This window comes from Heterodontus francisci, chromosome 12 (genome assembly GCF_036365525.1).
Source record: "Heterodontus francisci isolate sHetFra1 chromosome 12, sHetFra1.hap1, whole genome shotgun sequence".
Taxonomy (NCBI): domain Eukaryota; kingdom Metazoa; phylum Chordata; class Chondrichthyes; order Heterodontiformes; family Heterodontidae; genus Heterodontus; species Heterodontus francisci.
Genome location: NC_090382.1, coordinates 49,923,015 through 49,944,145, shown reverse-complemented (window position 1 = coordinate 49,944,145; position 21,131 = coordinate 49,923,015). Strand labels below are relative to the sequence as shown.

Here is a 21,131-nt window from a genome sequence, read left to right as displayed (position 1 = left end):
CCCCTGGATCTGAGCCAGTGCAGTGAAAAGCATTGGTACCTGGGACTGGCGCAGGATGAATGAGTCATGGCAGCTGCCTGGAAGGCGGACACACACTTGCAAGAAGCATTTCCTCTGGTCACAGATTAGCTGCACATTGAGTGAGTAGAAGCCCTTTCTATTCAGGAATGCGGCTGGTTGTCCGACTGGAGCCTCGATGGCCACATGTGTGCAGTCGATGACCCCTCACACCTGTGGGAATCCCGCGATGGCCCCAAATCTGACAGTCCATGGGGCCTGACTCTCAGGATCTGTCCTGAAGTACACATAGTCACTAGCCTCCTGTACAAAGCATCGGTGACCTCCCTGATACAGCTGTGCACTGGTGACTGTGAAACAGCACACAGGTCACCGGTGGGTCCCTGGAATGATGCAGTGGTGTAGAAGGTAACAGCCACGGTGACTTTGAGGGCTACAGGCATAGGGTGTCCAGCAAACCCCATCAGCTGCTTGTCATCATTCAGCAGTGCACAGAGATGCATCACTGCCTCACTGGACATCCGCAGTCTCCTCTGACACTGGCGCTTCCGACATCTGTATTTATGTCATGCGGGACCTGTAGACCGCTTCTTCTCAGGCGTTGAAAGTGCCTTGGTGGCTGCTGCTGCTCACTTCCATGAGCTTCCATGTGGGCTGTGCCTGCCTCTTGGTTTCTCCTCTGGTGGATATGGCTTCTCATGGCACTTTGATCAAGAAAGACAGGATGGACCAGCCCCTCTGAATGCTACAGGTGAACTCTGTTCCTTCAGTGGATCAATGGCACCTATTGGGGAGAGAGTTATGTAAAATGGTGCTTCAGCTGCATTCCATCATCACCTATATAGCATGGCATTACATTGCCCATTTTAGTTTTACATAAAAGCAGGGCAGCATGAGCAGGGTCATTTTACTGATGTTGCATGGATGCAACCATTGGCCACATGACCTTCGACCCCATACCATTTTTGGCCCCTACTCCACACAAAGGGGTCATGGAGTGCTATTGCTCCTCCTCCCCCAAACTGCGTTGGCCGATTGCAGGGTAAGTCCCCTTCACCTCCCTGCCAAGCGTTAATGGGCGCAGAGTGACCCCCTTTAACGTAGAAGGGCAGGGGGTACCTGCCTTCTTACATGCAGAGTTGTAACCTGGACATTGCAGACCCCCAGCTACCATCACATGCTCTGAAGACTTTTCACAGATGTCCGAACGAAGATCATAACCTGCTGCTTGAATCGCAGTGGCCTGCATGTTAATGAATGGTAAGTGCTCATATGCATATTTAAATTGAGATTCCGTCGCCAAGCAGCGGGGCAGCCGACACGAAGCCTTGCTGCCGCCACCAAGATTGGGACGGGCCCTGCCAGCGTCGAGGTCAGTGGTGGGCTTCATCCAGAGCAATTCCCCGCACCCCCACCCCCGACCCCCCGCCACCATTTCTGACATTGGGACCCCTATAAAATCCAGTCCGGAGTGGTGAAGGAAGGGTAAAAAAAAATGAGGATTACAATCCAGTAACAGCTCCCTCCTCCATGGAAAATCTGTATTTGGCGCCAATGAATGAGGACAGATTCCACTGCCATCACAAATGGGAAAATAAATAGCTTGCCAACGTGCACTGTCCAAACTTACATGAAGAATAAAGCACCAGAGAGTTGCCAATGCCTGCAGAGATATATCACAACATGAGCTGGAAGAGAAATTGGTTGTAAAATAAAAAACATTCTCTAAGCTCTTTTCCTGCAAGTGGATTCCCACTTTTGAAAAGAGCATTTCTAATTCAAAGCATTTACTACTTCCTGTTATCCAATCTCTCATTTTTAAACCTTCAATACTTCCACTTGGTCCTGGAAACAAAGTACAGCTAAGCCCTAGAATTATCCTTTCAATTTGCTCTGTGGCATTTTGGCTGGATATATCATTTTTAAAAATCAATCCACCAAAGATATTGAATACTTAATTTGTGAAATATAAAATTATAGTGAAATCTAAGTTGACTTGCTTTGTTTCATTCTTATCTTTGCACACTCCCTTTCCTTTCCCAACTACTGATTCTAATTTCTATGTCCACATCTCTACTGCCGCAACATTCATTTGTCACTTCTGCTTTTGCTTCTCTCTTATGACAGCTTCTTTCCTTCAGTCAAGGAAAGAAGCGAGAGCAAGTCACAGAAGCAGACATAAGTAACAAAATATACAGATGGAGCACAGATTATTGCAAGATGAACAGTTCAGCCAGTTGAGTTGAGTGCAACACTACTTCAATTGGCAGTCTCAAAGTCACTTCAGATTCATGTTAATAACTATGCAAAGCCAGCTGTCAAACTATATTGATATTTTGAATGTTAGAAAAGAACAGATTTCCCCAAGGTCTCTTTCTTCACATTACAAACTTTACCCACACAGAGGTAGAGAACAAAGCTCCGCAATCAAAATAAAAACAGAAAAGGCTGGAAATTTTCAACAGGTCTGCTAGCGATTATGGAGAGAGAAGGAGAGTTAGCGTTCCAGGTCAATGACCCTTCATCAGAATCTGAAACGTTAATTCTGTTTCTCCACAGATGCTAGCAGACCTGCTGAATATTTCCAGCCTTTTCTGTTTTTATTTCAGATTTCCAGCATCTGCAGTATTTTGCTTTTATCGCCAGATAATATTGCCCAAGTGTCGTCCACAAGCTAATCAAGGATATTGCAGAGCTCTAATACAAAAGCAGAATACTGCAGGAGCTGGAAATCTGAAATAAAAACAAGAAATTCTGGAAATACTCAGCAGGTCTGGCAGCATTTGTGGAGAGAGAAGCAGAGTTAACATTTCAGGTCTGGGTGACCGCTTTGCGGAACACCTCCGCTCAGTCCGCCCCTCCAGTGTGATGCCACTACCAAACGCATCTTCCCCTCCCTTACCCCGCCAGCATTCCGAAGGGATCGTTCCCTCCATGACACTCTGGTCCACTCCTTCATTACCCCCAACACCTCATCCCCTTCCCAAGGCACCTTCCCATGCAATCGCAGGAGGTGTAATGCCTGCCCATTTACCTCCTCTCTCCTCACTATCCAAGGCCCCAAACACTTCTTTCAGGTGAAGCAGCGATTTATTTGTACTTCTTTCAATGTAGTATACTGTATTTGCTGCTCACAATGTGGTCTCGCCTACACTGGGGAGACCAAACACAGACTGGGTGACTGCTTTGCGGAACACCTCCGCTCAGTCCGAAAGCATGACCCCGAGCTTCCGGTTGCTTGCCATTTCAACACACACCCCTGCTCTCATGCTCACATCTCTGTCCTGGGATTGCTGCAGTGTTCCAGTGAACATCAAGGCAAGCTCGAGGAACAGCATCTCATTTACCGATTAGGCACACTACAGCCTGCTGGACTGAACATTGAGTTCAATAATTTCGGAGCATGACGGGCCCCCCATTTTACTTTTATTTTTAGTTATTTTTTCTTTCTTCTTTTTTATTTTTTTGTGTGTATTTATTTTATTTTATTTCATCTTCGTTTGTTCAGTTTGCTTATCCACTGTTTTTTTCGTTTGTACTTGCTGCTATTCAATTTTCAGTCCGTTAACACCCTATCTATACTAATGCTTTGTCTTTCAACACACCATTAACATATTGTTTGCCTTTGCTCCATGACCTTCTGGTCAGCTATTCTGTGATTTTGTCCTATCCTCCTTTGCTTTCTCTTGCCCCACCCCTACTTTACTTGCTCATAACCTTTCACATTTTTAATATTTGTCAGTTCTGAAGAAGGGTCACTGACCTGAAACGTTAACTCTGCTTCTCTCTCCACAGATGCTGCCAGACCTGCTGAGTATTTCCAGCATTTCTTGCTTTTATTTCAGATTTCCAGCATCTGCAGTATTTTGCTTTTATTTTAACGTTTCAGTTCAGTGACCTTTCATCAGAACTGGCAAAGTTTAGAAATGTAATAGGTTTTAAGCAAATAAAGCAGGGGTGGGGCAAGAGATAACAAATGTAAAGGTGTTGATAGGACAGGGTCACAGAGAATAACTGACCAGAAGGTCATGGAGCAAAGGCAAACTGTATGTTAATAGTGCAGATAGGGTGTTAATGGACAGAAAAATGAATAGCCCAGGCACATGGTAAGAAAAATGAATGATGAAACAAACCAGAATAAAATAAAAAAGATAAAATATAACTGAAAATAAAATAAAAAGCGGGGGGGGGGGGGGGGGAATGGCCATCATGCTTTGAAAATATAGCCTGGTGATATTTTTCTGCACTGCTCTAATGATGTATTCATTTGACAAAACCCTTTTGAAAAGTACTAGTTCTATAATATTCTAGATTTCACCGCTGTGGTATCTATACAACTTACATTTATATGTCACCTATCATGCGGAAAAATATCTCAAGGCAATTTAAATAGTGAAACAAGAATAGATACCAAGCCATGGTTGGAGGATTAGCAGAGTTGATCGTGAAGCTGATTCAAGAGGGTTTTTAAAATCCAGAGAGCTGCCTGGGTTTAGGGAAGGAGTGCCTGAGATCAGGACCTAGATAGCAAAAAGTTTGGCATCGATGATGGAATGAAGGGTGGAGGGAGCCAGAGGTCTGAAGGGTGCAAGGGGACAAGATGCTGGAGGAGATTGCAGAGTTGGAGTTACATAAAAATTAAACATGGAAACAGACTATATGGCCGAGCCAGTCCACCCCATGAGCAATAGTCCTAATCCCATGTCCCCACCCTGTTTATACTGTTATAACTCAGATAGCTAGGCAGTGAAGGACATCACTGGAGCTTTGTCTTTATACACATAGAAACTTTTATTTACAGGAGACACACATATTGTGCACTTCCATTCCCATCACCACAGTTTCAGCCTGCTTCTATATAAATGAGCACAGGTGAATCCCTAGTAAATGCCTACCACCTGAAAACAATGAAATACCTAATTAATATACAATTCACTAACATATACATTTATTCCCCGTTCCTTCAGCCACCTATCTAATCTTATTTTAACAGTTGACATGGTTCTTCTTTCAACTAATACCAGTAGTTCATTCCACAGCCTCACAAACTTTGGTATTAAAAAAATTCTCCTGTTTTCTGTCCTGAATCTCTTACATTTAATCTCGTATCTATATCCCTTCATTCTAAACCTTCTAAATAACTGGAAACAGTCTGTTTCTATCGATCTTGCTCCATCACTTAAGAACTTTAAACATCTCTACCAATATCCATATTCACCCCATAGGGTCCAGCACTCCTATAGTCACCTCTATAGGGTCCTCTGCCAACACCCACCCCAACCTTAGCCACCCCATAGTGAATCACACACCTCTATATCAACACCTATAGGATCCCATACCCAATAATATTGTCTGTTCGAAAGACAACAATTTTTCAGGTCTTCCTTCATATTTATATTTTCTCAGATAAGGCAGCATCCCAGTGAATCTGTCTCCCACAAGAGATTGGTTAGCAAAATTAAAGCACATGGGATAGGAGGTAATATACTGGCAAGGATTAAGGATTGGTTAACAGGCAGAAAGCAGAGAGTAGGAATAAACGGGTCATTCTTGCATAGGCAGGATGTGACTAGTGGGGTATTGCAGGGATCAGTGCTTGGACCCCAGCTGTTCACAATATATATCAATGATTTGGATGTGGGGGCCAAATGTAGTATTTCCAAGTTCACGGATGACACAAAACTAGGTGGGAATGTATGTTGTGAGGAAGATGCAAAGAGGATTCAAGAGGATTTGGACAGACTTAGTGAGTGATCAAGAACGTGGCAGATGGAATATAATGTGGAAAATGTGAGGTTATCCAGTTTGGTAGGAGGAACAGTTGTGCAGAGTATTTCTTAAATGGTCAGAGAAAGTGTAGATGTACAAAGGGACCTGGGCGTCCTTGTCAATAAATCACTGAAAGCTAACATGCAGGTGCAGCAAGCAATCAGGAAGGCTAATGGTATGTTGGCCTTTATCACAAGAGTATTTGAGTACAGGAGTAATGAAGTCTTGCTTTGCTTGTATAGAACCTTGGTTAGACCGCACCTGGATTACTGTGTGCAGTTTTGGTCCCCTTACCTTCGGAAGGATATTATTGCCACAGAGGGAGTGCAACGAAGGTTCTCCAGACTTGTTCCCGGGATGGCAGGATTATCCTATGAAGAGAGACTGGGGAAACTAGGCTTGTATTCTCTAGAGTTTCGAAGAATGAGAGGTGATCTCATTGAAACCTACAAAATACTTAAAGGGATAGACAGGGCAGATGCAGCTAAGATGTTTTCCCTGGTTGGGGAGTCTAGAATCCGGGGACACAATTTCAAAATAAGGGGGAAGCCACTTAGGACAGAGATGAGGAGAAATTTATTTACACAGAGAGTTGTGAATTTTGGAATTCTCTACCCCAGAGGGCTGTGGAAGCACTGAGTATGTTTAAAGCAGAGATTGACAGATGTCTAAATACAAATGACGTAAGGGTATATGGAGATAGTGTGGGAAAAAGCCATTGAAGTGGATGATCAGCCATGATCATATTGAATGGCAGGGCAGGCTCAATGGGCTGAATGGCCTACTCCTGTTCCTATGTTCCTATGTACCCTCTCTCGAGCAGCGTTGTCCAACATATGGCCTGCGGGCCAGAAGCCGGCCCGCCGAAAGTTTCTATCTGGCCCGCTAATCTGCCAGTGTCTCGGCTCTGATTGCCAACTTCCTTGTATGTCAGGCGGAGGGTGTAGGCGGGATCTATGTCTGATGGGCAGGGGGACCCTTGTCTGTGATTGGTCACTCCCTGTGACTGACAGGGGCTGTCCAGGCAGCATTAGCACTGATTGGTGAAATGTGGAGCAGGCGCCCTGGGATCGGCTAGCCCTGCTGCTTTCGCAGGATTCAGTAAATGTCCTGTATCCTGCACACTGGGCAGGAGCTTGCCTCCACTAACCCCAGCTTAAATAATACAGCCATGGTGAGTATCCGGTTGTGGGAATGGCTGCTGCAGAGAAGACTGAGCGGGGAACTCCGAGCGGGGAGCAGGAAACACCAAATGGGGAACCGGGAAGACTTCCCTTCTCCATTTGGATGTAAGTATTCTCGTTTTGAGTTTTCAAATGCCACTTCTAAATTCAGTCTGATTTACTCTAGCTAGTTTGCTGATAGGATCAACATCAATTTCAATGCATGTTTAAGTTGTCTGTAGATTCAAAGTTTCTTTTTTGTACCTTCCCTTTTATTGTTTTTGAATATTTCTACCCTTCATTTAGTCTCACACCTTCCAAACTTCAAAGCAGAAAACCTTTCTGGATTTTGTACAACATTTTCCCATCCTACTGTGAGTTTGCTATGAGATTTCAGTCCAATAAACCAAGAAGTTTAGCCAAGTTAGTTAATTACCACAATTTAAAGGGTCACTATCTTTATAAAATCTATTTAATAAAACTTTTTTTGATCTGGTTAAAAGAGCTGTGTGCCATTTTTGTCACAATTGTGTCACATGTAAGTAACACCATGATATATTTTGGAGTGATTATTTCACTTTGTAAACAAATGAAAACAAGGTTGACCACATTCCTTTAAATGATAACAGTGTCTCTGTATTTACTGAGATCAATATCAACCAATCTAAACGGGTGGAGTAATCCCAGGATGATGCCTTGAACGATAGGAGCAGGTGTCTAGCAATACCGTGAAATGAAGTCGCGGGAACAAGAGGTGAAAGAAAATCAGTATAAGCACAGGAAAAGAATTAACAACTAAGCACACTTTAGACAATTTGATCAATGTCATTAAACGATAATATCATTTATTTTGAATTAAATTGGTGCCTTAAATGTGCTTAGATGGTTGGTTAAAATGGCACAGCCTGGAAGTCACCAGTTATCTGGAAGGTAAGTGATAGGGAGTGGATTCTAGCAGGGTCTCATAAGTGGAAGGTTAGGACATAGCCTAGGGCAGTCCAGGCTGAGATTTTCCCTTTATAGCCTGGAGAAATACACTGCTCTTCCATGTCCCACATAGGAAAGTTTAACACTTACCATTGACTGAGCAAGGCAGTCACTACACTTAGACCATGGTTAAAATGTCATCATGCTGCTATTGACAGAATAGGACCTCCAGTTGCATATATGTATGTGTCTCCTATCTCATTTAAGCAGGTGCCATTTGCATCGCCAGAAACAGCAGTGTTAAATAATTAACTCATTTGTTAACTGCCCTACCTTCCTGACACTCAGCGGCAGATGTTAAAGTTCCCCTCTTTGCTACAGATACGAATCAATCAATGAAATGTGAAAATGCTAGTATTCTCTCATTTTTCTCACATTCAGGAGAAGCCAGTCATTTAGAACCAGAAATTTACCCTCAATTTGATCCCCTGGATGTCCCTAATAAGAATTACCCTCTAATCCATCTCAGAATTTTTTTTTTAAGTTAGATCATTTGGTCTTATAAGGATACAATTCCACCTTAGCAGAATACCTTACATGGTATAACCCTCCTGCTATTACAAAACAACATGTCCTCTGACTTGCAATAAATTACATTATGGGAGGAGATTCACTTTACATTAATATTTTCAGTAAGAAATTTAACTTAAACCCCCATAAACTTCAGTTCATTCAAAATGCTATTGCCCATACTGTAATTCACACCAAATCCAGTTCCCCCGTCTGTGCTTCCATATATTGGCTCCCAGACCAGCAACATAATGAGTTCTCATCCTTGTGTTCAAATCCTTCCATGGCCTTGCTCCTCCCTATCTCTGTAGCCTCCTACAACCCTCTGAAAACTCTGCCCTCTTGTGCCTCTCTGATTTCTATCACCCTATCATTGGCAGTAATGTCTTCAGTTACCTAGGCCCCAGCCTTGGGATTCCCTCACTAAACCTCTCTGCATCTCGATCTCTCTCCTCCTCTAACATGCTCCTTAAAACCTAATTATTTGACCAACCTTTTGATCACCTGTCCTCTTTATGTGGCTCGGTATCAAATTTTGTCTGATCATGCCCCTGTGAAGTGCTTTGGGATATTTTACTATGTTAGAGGTGCTATATAAAAGCAAGTTGTCGTGCAGAATTTTATTAATAGAGTTTGCATTGACTTGTATGTTCACTGATCAGTCATACCCTACTTTAATACATGCAACTCCCTCAGAAAATGTGTGCCTCTTAATAGTTTACAAATGATTGATAACGAATGGCAGTTTCATCTCTGTTCCAGTCACAAATCCAAAAACCAATTGCTAAGAGATAATATACAATGTAGAACCTAATACGGAACTGAAGCTAAATTAGACAAATGATCATGGAACTCCCTGACTGGAATTAGGAACTCTTCACAAAAACCCATAGGGTGGAGTTATTCTGCCACTAATATATTAATGCAAAGTTGTTTTAGGTGTGTATCAGTGCCAAATAGACAGTATAGCTCAGGAATGATTTGCCCTCCTACTTTACTAAAACAACAGATAGGAGACCAGCTATATTAGATTTTGGTACACTGTTTTTTGTTCATTCAGGGTGGTTGATGAATCCAACCTTGCATGAAGTTGTATTTTGCAAGTAGTTGTTGGATCTTCTGTGAACTTTACACAGTTTTCAACCTTCTGCATGTGGACAGAAAGTTCTCTTAGAATTTTAAAATCAGCTGCAAAGCTTGCTGACCTCAGTATAACATGAGGGATACCCTGGCCAGTGTAACTCTGGTCAGAGTGGCTGTACAGCTACTGGTCTCACAGTAACATCTGTGGTGTAACTGAAATGAAACTTGGCGTGAAAATTAGAGACAAAAACAGGTCCATGGTCTTTTAGATCATTGTTCAATTTATTGATTAAGATTGAGAACTTTGATCCATAGTTTGCACAATGAAAATGGCATTATGACATTATTGTGTTCTATCATGTTAAGTGTTATCAGTTAAAAATAATCCAATATTTAGCCCATTTTATAGTACAAAAATATGAAAAAGAGAGCTTCCATTTTGTTAGATAAAATATTTTAATATAAAAATACTTTGTGTTCACATTGCTGTTAGGTAACGGTAGATTCAACATATTGCATTTCAAACATTATAAAATGCTACACTCTTCACTGTTTGCATCATCCTCATCTCTCTGCAAATTGGACTTTCATCTTTACACTCAAGCTTATACATGTAATTTGCTATTGACAACAACAAACAAGAAAGAGTACGTGTCTGCGGTTTCTATTGGTATAAGAGTTGGTCGATGAGGCAAAATAAGTACCATAACAAGAATTTTGTTAAAATGTTAACTTATATTAAATCTTCAAAATTCACTCTGCAATAATCTTTACAGTGGAAAACATTGTGATTTCTACATCTTTAAAATTTCTGCTTACAGTTCTCCCTCCATTCATAATGCAGCATAGTGCTCAATGTAATGCAAGCCTTTGATCTTCTGTTTCACCTGGTCCACACAGCACATTGGAGACATGATAAATAGTAACAGCGATCATATTCAGATCATGTTAAATTGTAAGAACTTAACTGCAGACAATATTTTCAGCCAAATATTTAAGCCATATGTTTTGTAGTGCGGGCAAATGCGAGATTCCATATGATATGTTCATTTTCAGAGACAATCTAATACTTTTCTGCAGTGCATTCTCACTAAGACAATGGGCTGAATATTATGAGACCTCCAGTGTCGGGGGCCGTGGCAGGGCGGCCTGGAAAATTCTTCTGGGAGAGGCCTGCCACAACCCCCGACACATTTTACCGGCGGCATCAAGGCCTCGGTGTGGCCCCCACCCCTCCCCACCCCTGCAAAAAAGGAGTGGGGCCTTCGTTTGTATTGCTAAATCTATGCAAATAAATGTAAATAAACATACCTAGACTGGGCAGCCGTCCCACGCCAATATAACAGCCGATGGCTAGAAGTCCCACACCTTCTGACCCCTTTTGGGGATTCAAGGCGAGATATTGGTGGGGGGGGCGGGGGGGTGGAGAGTTTAATTTTCAGTTCGGGAGGGAACAGAGGAAACATATTCCACTGGCTGGGGGGATGGAGGGAAGGGGTTTCTTTACACAGAGGGTGGTGAGTGCCTGGAACTTGCTGCCGGGGGAGGTGGTGGAAGCAGGTACGATAATGACGTTTAAGAGGCATCTTGACAAATACATGAATAGGATGGGAATAGAGGGATACGGTCCCCGGAAGTGCAGAAGGTTTTAGTTTAGGCAGGCATCAAGATCGGCGCAGGCTTGGAGGGCCGAATGGCCTGTTCCTGTGCTGTACTGTCCTTTGTTCTTTGGTTGAAGAGCAAAGGTAATGAGGCTCGGGGGGAAAATTTGGGTTGGGAATTACCTTTATTTTGAAAGGGATAGGCCCCAAAACAAATGTTAGGAGGATGGCAGAGGGGATTCCAGCTTTTATTTAGTCTTTTACACAAATTTCAAATTAATGTCCCTTTAAAATTTCAGTTGTTACTGGAGGGCTTGAAGCCCTTTAAAAATGGCGTCGGTGCCTGCACGGGGGTGCCGGAAGCCATTATCAGGGACGGAGCGGCCACCCCTGATGACGTAATCGGGGGTTCTGCCCCCTCCACTTAAATGAACCCTTTGCAAAATATCCCGGGGGTTCAGAAACGTCGCATCCATGCCTGAAGACTGCCGACAGCAGAGCATGCCATCGTGATTTGTGGCCGCTCATAAATTTCAGCTCAATATCATTGTGCCACCTTTGGCTATGCTATAAATTGCATATATAAAGTGAGGTACATAATGGCGAACACCATTTTTGGGAAGTGTTTCAATATTCAGTACTTGCCATAGGAAGAATTCAAGACGAGAGCGAATTTACAACTGTCTAAAACCAGTCACTTGGGGAACTCCCGGGTCAGAGAATTGGAAGGGGTGAGAATGTGAGGGAGGCAGATTAGATATAGCACCTTGTCAGGAATGAGGTATAGACACTGGGCTGGATTTTAAAGGCTCTCCGACACTGGGAACAGTTGCAGGGAGGTGAATGAAGATAGCAATAGAGGAGGCCCGCCACTGACCCCCATGCCGGCAGGCCCCATACCGATCTTGGCGGCAGTGGTGCGGCCTCGTGGCTGCCGCCGTGCTGCTCGGCGACGGGACCATGATTTCCATATTTAAATTAATTTACCTACTTGAATCAATTAATGTCCCATTGCCTCCTTATTCGCTGCGCCAATCTTCATCCGAGAGGCCGGCAATGCCGTGCCTTCGAATCGCCATTCGGGGAAACAAAGGGGACACCAGTGGGGAGGGGGACAGGAGGTAATTTTCTCTACGCAGGGGGGAGGGGGAGCAGGGCAAAAACGCTTCGGATTGGTCGGGGGTTGATGGGAAGAGGTAAAGGTCAGAGGTTCCGAACGTGCGGGGAGGGGGGTGAAAGGTCAATTTTTCACGGTAAGTATTCTGGGGTGGAAAAGGGCAGGAATGATGTGTAATGCCATGGGGGGGGGGGGGCGGGGAGGGGTGGTGGGAGAGGACATGGTAAGCTTATTTTGTTCATTTTAAAAAACTTAAAAGTCACTGTACCTTTAAAATGTAAATGCTCATTGAGGGCTGTAAGCCCTTTAAAAATGGCACCAGCGCCTGCGCATTGGCACTGATGCCATTGCCGGGGATGGCTTGCCTGCCCCCTCTATGTCATCGGCCAGGGGGTGGGGGGCAGTCGCCCCGGACATGCTAATGAGCCGCCACGTTTGGAATCGTGGCAGCTCTGTGATGTGAGCCCCGTGCATGCAGGTCGCAATTTTGGAGGTGGGCTTTTAAAATGCAGCCCACTGTGTTTAAATCTATTTTGAGCAGATCTTCTTTTAAATTTTTTTTTTAAAGAATTTGTAATTCAACTATAGACTATACGAACTTCAGCTTATTTTTATAAGAGGAAGTTGTTAAATTTCACCTGCAATTTCACATTTACTGTAAAAGTACTGTGGCACCAAAAGTTTTCACTTCTGCAGCTGGTGAGCTATTATAATTTACTGTTGTTAGCATCACCATAAGGAACTTAGTAGTTCTACAGGCCACAATACAATCTTAATCTTTGTATCTTGAATACCCATGATATTCAGAATAATTTACAAATGTAAAACTAATAATGAGCTAAACATATTGGAGTCTACAACAATACTGGAAATGTTCCCGATGCTGATACAAAAACTGTGGTCAATTAATCCAGCTCTCTAACAGCCTGGGTATGGTAAGCATTTAGCAATTTTAAATCATTTTTAATTTCACAGAGCGCTTTGAAGACACAGTAATGCTGTTGCTACCAGATGTTTCTATTTTGTTCATTGTGGTTATCAGAGCAAAATAAAAGAACCTGTCAATCAATTAGTGTGGTGTAAGTATTCCCCAGCAATTCAAAACTGTAAATTCCTTACTTCTTCCATTTTACTCTACCTCCTCTTAATCCACAGGCTCTTGGAATCCAAGATTGGCATCCCCCAGTTACCACTTATTGACTTGTTTTATCTAGCATCCTTTTTAACTTAACCCTGGTAATGTTCTGTAATATGGGTCTTTGGCCTTCACCTTGGTTCTTCAATGTATCTGGATACAACATGACATCAGCAATCACTTTCAAACAACAAGTAGCTGTGGTAAAGGAAGTGTTGCAGGAGTTCATTTTACTTTTCATATAACTTTGCATTAGCTTCTTCATGGGGTCTTTTCACTTTTGTGTAGCTCAGTACTAAGAACCTTCGCTTTCTGTACAAACTGCAAACACAGATCTTCATTTACAATGTAGTTCTTATAAATGTTGGCAAGTCTAGTACAAACATTAAACAAATCTTGTTTGTTCCCTAGTTCGGTAGCTGCAGCAAAAGCCAACTGGAAGTAGCCAACAGCATCGTAAGAATCCTGAAATCAAGGATGAGGAAAATAGTTTTTAGAGTAGAGAAGTAATTTAATCAAAGCTTAAAAGTATTCTAATTTGTCATTATTACTCCAAAGACCAGTTCAAATTTACAACTTTAAATAAACGGCTAATTACTATAACATGCCAGACGAACATCTACAGTGCATTTTTAAAAAAATATATTAGGTAGGTAATTTGTTTTCAGCAAGTTTAAAGGACCATTCCATTATCCAATCTGCCTTTTCCACCAACTATACACAATTAGTTCAATCATGTCCTCTGTCCAACTTATTTGGTCCCCTGAGGTGACTGTGGGTAAAATTTCCAATTTTACCTGACTCCTAAAGTAATCCAGTGAAGCTCCAGGATATCAACCTGCATTATCGCCCCTGACCATTGGCTTTCTACAGATGAAACGTCTACGGTACCAGCGGCTCTGGAATAATTGTGTTCTGTAGAATATTTGATCAACTTTCTCTACAGAATCATAGAATAATATAGCACAGAAAGCGACCATTCCACCCATTGTGCCTGTGCCAGCTTTTCAAAAGTTCCAAACACCTGTTCTTCTCCATAGCTCTGCAATTTTTTTCTCCTTCAAGTATTTATCTGATTTCCTTTTGCAAGTTACTAATGAATCTGCTTCCACCACCCTATTAGGCAGTGCATTCCAGATCACAGCAACTCGCTGTATTAAAAAAAAGTTTCCTCATATCGCCTCTGGCTGTTTTGCCAATTACTTTAATTCTGTGTCCACTGGTCACAGAACTTTCTGCCACTGGAAACAGTTTTTCCTTATTTATCAAAACTGTTCATGATTCTGAACAGCTCTATCAAACCTTCCCTTAGTCTTCTCTGCTCTAAGGCGAATAAACTCAGTTTCTCTAGTTTCTGAAGTTCCTGGTACCATTCTAGTAAAAGTTATCTGCACCCTCTCTAAAGCTTTGACAACCTTCCTTAAGTGTGCACATTATACTCCAGTTGGGAGTGTTTTATAAAGGTTTAGCATAATTTCCTTGCTTTTGTACTTGATGCCTCTACTTATAAAGCCAAGGATCCTGTATGCCTTTTTAACAGTTTTCTCAACCTGTCCCGCCACCATCAAAGACTTCTCTACATGCACCCCAGGTTTCTCTGTTCCTACATCTCCTTTAAAATTGTATCATTTAGTTCATAATATCTCTCCTAATTCTTTCCACCAAAATAAATCACTTCACACCTTTCTGCATTAAAATATTATCTGCCATGCATCTGCCCATTTCACCAGTCTATGTCCACCTGAAGTCTGTTACTATTCTCCTCGGTGTTTAGTACATTTCTGAGTTTCATGTCATCTGCAAACTTTGAAATTTTGCATGTTATTATTTGAACATGTGATTGGTTATTCTGGAGAGATACTTAGAAAACAGCATTTTCACTGGCTTAGGGGTGACTTGTACAAAATAGTGGTACTCAGCCACCAAAGCATGCTACCTACGGTCAATGTAAAAAGCCATGAGATTAGTTGTGGGATGCCATATCATGCCAAATCACTTATCCTAATTATGGATATTCATTGAGAACAAGACAAGGTTTGGTGGTTTTAACAGTGTTGATTCGACCTCAGTGCACATTCTTCATTTGTTGATCAGCTTAGAAAATGAGTGCAGAAAAGTCAGTTATAGAGAAACTCTCCCCACCTTGAGTTTGTGAAGTGTGATATCACCAAGTCTGAAGTAAATCTTCATGTAGTACACCGCTTCTTTAGCAGACTGCAATGGGTGGGAACTGAGTGATAACGCCTTCAGGTAATAGTTCTCAGCCATCTCATATTGCTGGTATAAGTAGTACACTGTGGCTAGTCGATAAAAAGCAACCTGTTCCTTCAGCTGGCTTCCTAATGATTGCATATTAAAAAAACTTTGAATTAATCACATCATGAAATGATTATTGTTCTGTATTTTTAGTTAAAGAAAAAGCCTAAATGCATTGGTATTAAGGGTATTAACTTGTATAATGGAAAAAATACATTTAGGGTCCTGTTGATCATCTATGGAAAAGCAATTATTGCTCAACTCATATTTATAATTTTGTGCAATCATAGAAAAAAAACATTTCAGTACAGAGGAAGCCATTTGGCTCATTAAGCCTGTGCCGGTGCTAAATCTGTCATTGTAGCCATCTCTTGTAATACTATTACTTATATGGTGTTAATTTTATTTTTCTTCAAGTCTTAGTTCATTTGTCAGCGAGGTGTTTCAATTGACAATTCCTCAAGTATATCCTGAAAGTTTTAGCAAGTCTCAGCAGTTTTACTGTTGTTTGCAACCAGATACACAAGATCAGTAGTGCTTTGGGAATCGACAATGCAAACACCCAATTGAAACTAATACAAAAGAGCCTTTAATCTAATATCTTATATCTTTGTGATTCACTAGAATCACAAAATCACAGAATCGTTACAGTGCAGAAGAGGCCGTTCGGCCCATCATGGCTGCACTGACTCTCTGAAAGAGCAATTCCCTCAGTCCCATTCCTCTGCCTTCTCCCCATAACCCTGAACATTCTTCCTTTTCATATAACTGTCGAACTCCCTTCTGAATGCTTCAATTGAACCTGCCTCCACCACTTTCTCAGGCAGCACATTCCAGATCTTAATGACCCACTGCGTGGAAAAGTTTTTCCTCATGTCACTTTTGCTTCTCTTACCAAATACTTTAAATCTGTGCCCTCTCGTTCTCGATCCTTTCACGAGTGGGAACAGTTTCTCTCTATCTACTCTGTCCAGACCCTTCATGATTTTGAATACCTCTATCAAATCACCTCTCAGCCTTCTTTTCTCCAAGGAAAACAGTCCTAACTTCTCCAATCTATCTTCATAACTGAAATTCCTCATCCCTGGAACCATTCTCATGAATCTCTTCTGTACTCTCTCCAATGCCCTCATGTCTTTCCTCAAGTGCAGTGCCTAGAATTGGACGCAATATTCCAGCTAAGGCCGAACTAGTGTCTTATACAAGTTCAACATAACTTCCTTGCTCTGGTACTCTATGCCTCTATTAATAAAGCCTAGCATACATACTGTATGCTTTATCAACAGCTCTCTCAATCTGTCCTGCTACCTTTAATGACTTATGCACATATACACCAAGGTCCCTCTGCTCCTGCACACCATTTAGAATTGTGCCCTTTATTCTATATTGTCTCTCCATGTTCTTCCTACCAAAATGAATCACTTCACATTTCTCTGCACTGAACTTCATCTGCCACCTGCCTACCCATTCCACCAACTTGTCCTTTTGAAGTTCTACACTATCCTCCTCACAGTTCACAATGCTTCCAAGTTTCATATCATCTGCAAACTTTGAAACTGTGCCCTGTACTCCAAGGTCTGAGTCATCAATATATATCAGGAAAAGCAAGGGTCCCAATACTGATCACTGGGGAACTCCACTAGAAACCTTCCTCCAGCTCGAAAAACATCCATTAACCACTACTCTTTGTTTCCTGTCACTCAGCCAATTTCGTACCCATGTTGCTATCGTCCCCTTTCTTCCATGAGCTACAAGTTTGCTCATAAGTCTGTTGTGTGGCACTGTATCATATGCCTTTTGAAAGTCCATGTACACCACATCAACAGCATTGCCCTTATCAACACTCTCTGTTACCTCCTCAAAAAACTCCAGCAAGTTAATTAAACATGATTTTCCCTTAAGAAATCCATGCTGGCTTTCCTTAATTAACTCACACTTGTCCATGTGCCTATTGATTTTGTCACAAATTATTTTATCTAGAAGTTTTCCCACCACTGAAGTTAAACTGACTGGCCTGTAGTTGCTGGGCTTATCTTTACACCCTTTTTTGAACAAAGGTGTAACATTTGCAATTCTCCAGTCCTCTGGCACCACCCCTGAATCTAAGGAAGACTGAAAAATAATGGCCAGCGCCTCTGCGATTTCCACCCTCACTTCCCTCTGTATCCTTGGATGCATCTCATCCGGCCCTGATGCTTAGTCCACTTTAAGTTCAGACAGCCTACCTAATACTTCCTCTTTAACAATTTTAAACCCCTCTAATGTCTGACTTACCTCCTCTTTCAACATTGCTTGGGTTGCATCTTCTTCCTTGGTAAAGACAGATGCAAAGTATTCATTTAATAGTTCAGCTATGACGTCTGCCTCCATGTGTAAATCCCCTTTCTGGTCTCTAATCAGCCCACTCCTCCTTTTACCACCCTTTTACTATGTATACACCAATTGAAAAAATTCACATTTGCTTTAATGCGAACTGCCAGTCTCTTTTCATGCTCTCTCATTGCTTCTCTTATTTGCTTTTTCACTTCCCCTCTGGACCTTCCATATTCAGCCTGATTCTCAATAGCATTTTCTACCTGGCATCCGTCATAAGCACACTTTTTCTTCTTTATCTTTATCTCTTTTGTCATCTAGGAGCTCTGGATTTGTTTGCTCTACTTTTCCCCTTCGAGGAACATACCTTGACTGTGCCCAAACTATCTCTTCTTTGAAAGTAGCCCATTGTTCATCTACCGGTTTTCCTGCCAGTTCTTGACTCCAATTTATTCGCCCCAGCTCTATTCTTACCCCATTGAAGTTGGCCTTCTCCCAGTTAATTATTCTTACCCTGGATTGCTCTTTGTCCTTTTCCATAATCAGCCTAACCTTATGATACATACCACCATCCCCTAAATGCTCTCCTACTGATACTTGATCCACTTGGCCCACCTCATTCCCAAGAACCAGGTCTAGCAGTGCCTCCTCTCTTGTTGGACTCGCAACATACTGTTGTAGAAAATTTTCCTGAACACACTCTTGGAACTCTTGCCCTTCATTGCCCTTTACACTATTATTATCCCAGTCTATGTTTGGATAACTAAAACTACCCTATAATTTTTGCACCTCTCTGTAATTTCCTTGCATATTTATTCCTCCCACATTCTTCCCACTAGTTGGATGCCTGCAGACAACACTGAGTAATGTAACTGCACCTTTTTTGTTCCTTAGCTCTAGCCAAATTGATTCTGTCCTCGACCCCTCTGGGACATCCTTTTTCTCCAGGACTGAATCAATACTGCCACCCCTCCCCCTTTTTTTCCTTTCCTATCTTTCCTGAACACTTTGTATCCAGGAATATTTAACACCCAGTCCTGCCCTTCTTTGAGCCAGGTCTCTGTTACAGCCACAACATCATATTTCCACAAGTCAATCTGCGCCTGTACCTCACCAGTCTTATTAACCACACGCTGTGCATTCACATACATGCACATTAACCTGATTTAGACTTTATTCCTTTCTCCCTTACTCTGACCCCACCTAATAACTTACTATTCCCCACTCTCATGCTATCTATCTCTCCCAGTATTCTGTGCACCTTGGTATTCCTCTCTAATACTTGCTCCTGGTTCCCACACCCCTGACTAGTTGCCAGTTTTGCTTCCCTCCAATCTGAGCTCCCTCTCAGGTTCCCATTCCCCTGACAATTTAATTTACACCCTCCCCAACAGCACTAGCAAATCTCCCGGCGAGGATATTCATCCCAGCCCTGCTAAGATGCAACCTGTCCACCTTGTACGGGTCCCACCTGCCCCAAAATCTGTCCCAATGTCTTAGAAATGTGATGCCCTCCCTCCTACACCAGTTCTCCAGCCACGTGTTCAATCACTCAATTCTCCTATTCCTATGCTCACTTGCACATGGACTGGGAGTAATCCTGAGATTACTGCTTTTGAGGTCCTGCTTTTTAATCTCCTTCCTAGCTCCCTAAATCTGCTTTCAGAACCTCATCCCCCTTCTTACCTATGTCATTGGTACCAATGTGGAATGTGGACCACATTACTGTTCACCCTCCTGAACCTCTGCCTCTTCACCCTCCCCCAGAAGAATGTCCTGCAGCCTTTCCATGACATCCTTGACCCTGGCACCAGGGAGGCAACACACCATCCTGGATTCACATTTAGTGCCGCAGAAACACCTGTCTATTCCTCTAACTAATGAAACCCCTTTCGCTGCTGCTCTTGCACTCCTCTTCCTTCCCTCCAGTGCAGCTAAGCCACCTGTGGTGCCACAAAATTTGGTCTGACTGCACTCCTCTGAGGAACCACCACCCTCGCCAGTATCCAAAATGGAAAACCGATTAGCGAGTGAGATCATATCAGGGGACTCCTGCACTACCTGCCTGTTTCTCTTAGACAACCAGGTGGTTACCCATTCCCTATCTGTCTGCATGCTTCTAATTTGTGGTGTGACCACCTCCTTAAACATGCTATCCATGTAGTCCTCTGCCTCGCAGATGCACAACAGTGACTCCAGTCGCCGCTTGAGTTCCGAAACCCAGAGCTCAAGCTACTGCAGCCAGTGATGCTTCCTGCAGATGTGTTTGTCTCGGACATGTGGTGCATCCATGACTTCCCACATGCTATACATGCCCTGCCATACCTTAACTTTACAGATTATTTATTATAAGTAGAAAAGCTTACCATGTACTCACCAAACAGCTCCTTCCACTGCAACGAAGCAAGAACCAAATGGTGGAGAGTTAAAAAAGTAGGGAAAAAAAGAAAAATGGAGCACCTCCACCCCTTCACCGAACTCGCCACTCACCAAACTTGAATCTCCGCACTCAGATTGTAATCTGTACATCGTGAGTCTAATCGACCTTACCAATGATAGTAAAGCTTTGCCAATACTAATAAACCTTACTACTATTAGTAAACATTACAAATACTGATAAACCCTAATAATACTTAATACAGCTTATGTATTAAGTTGTCCCAATTTGCACGATTACACTCCCTACTGGTCTCTTTCTCTCACTCTGTATCATAAATTAGAAAATCCACTTTGGTTTTTAGTTTATATACTAACAAATCGATCAAGTCTTATTCTACATTTGATTTAAATTAAATTAACATTAAAAGCTTACCTGTATACTCACCCCGGCTGCTTTCTCTGTCGCTGCTCTCACTGTTGATTGTGACATCACTCTGATGTCACTTTTCGATTTTTCCCCTGCTCCACTCCCGCTGTTCCTGCTGCGCTCTCTCCCTCTCTCTCTCTCTCTCTCGCTCTCATTCACTCTCTCTCTCTCTCTCGCTCTCTCTCTCTCTCCCTCTCTCTCTCGCTCGCTCACTCACTCACTCTCTCTCTCTGTCTGTCTGTCTGTCTGTCTCCTGTCTCGAAACTAGATTTCAACAGCACTCTCCATTTCTAAAAACCCTTTGCATATTTTTGTACTAACTTCTTTATGCATCCACTCCTCAATGTACAAATTTGGGCAGAATATTTGTACA

At 42.4% G+C, this 21,131-nt stretch overlaps 1 protein-coding gene across 8 annotated transcripts in view; it reads right to left on the bottom strand.

Annotated features, from left to right (window-relative positions):
• Positions 1-9,847: 9,847 nt before the first annotated feature.
• sh3tc2 (SH3 domain and tetratricopeptide repeats 2) overlaps positions 9,848-21,131 on the bottom strand; it is a 100,279-nt gene continuing 88,995 nt past the window's right edge. For all 8 annotated transcript variants that reach the window (XM_068043396.1, XM_068043398.1, XM_068043401.1 and 5 more), the window contains 2 exons: positions 15,526-15,722; positions 9,848-13,848 (listed from right to left, as the gene is read on the bottom strand). In XM_068043396.1, coding sequence (XP_067899497.1) covers positions 13,645-13,848; positions 15,526-15,722 — 401 coding nt within the window. In that variant the 3' untranslated portion in view covers positions 9,848-13,644. The remainder of the gene's footprint in view (positions 13,849-15,525; positions 15,723-21,131) is intronic.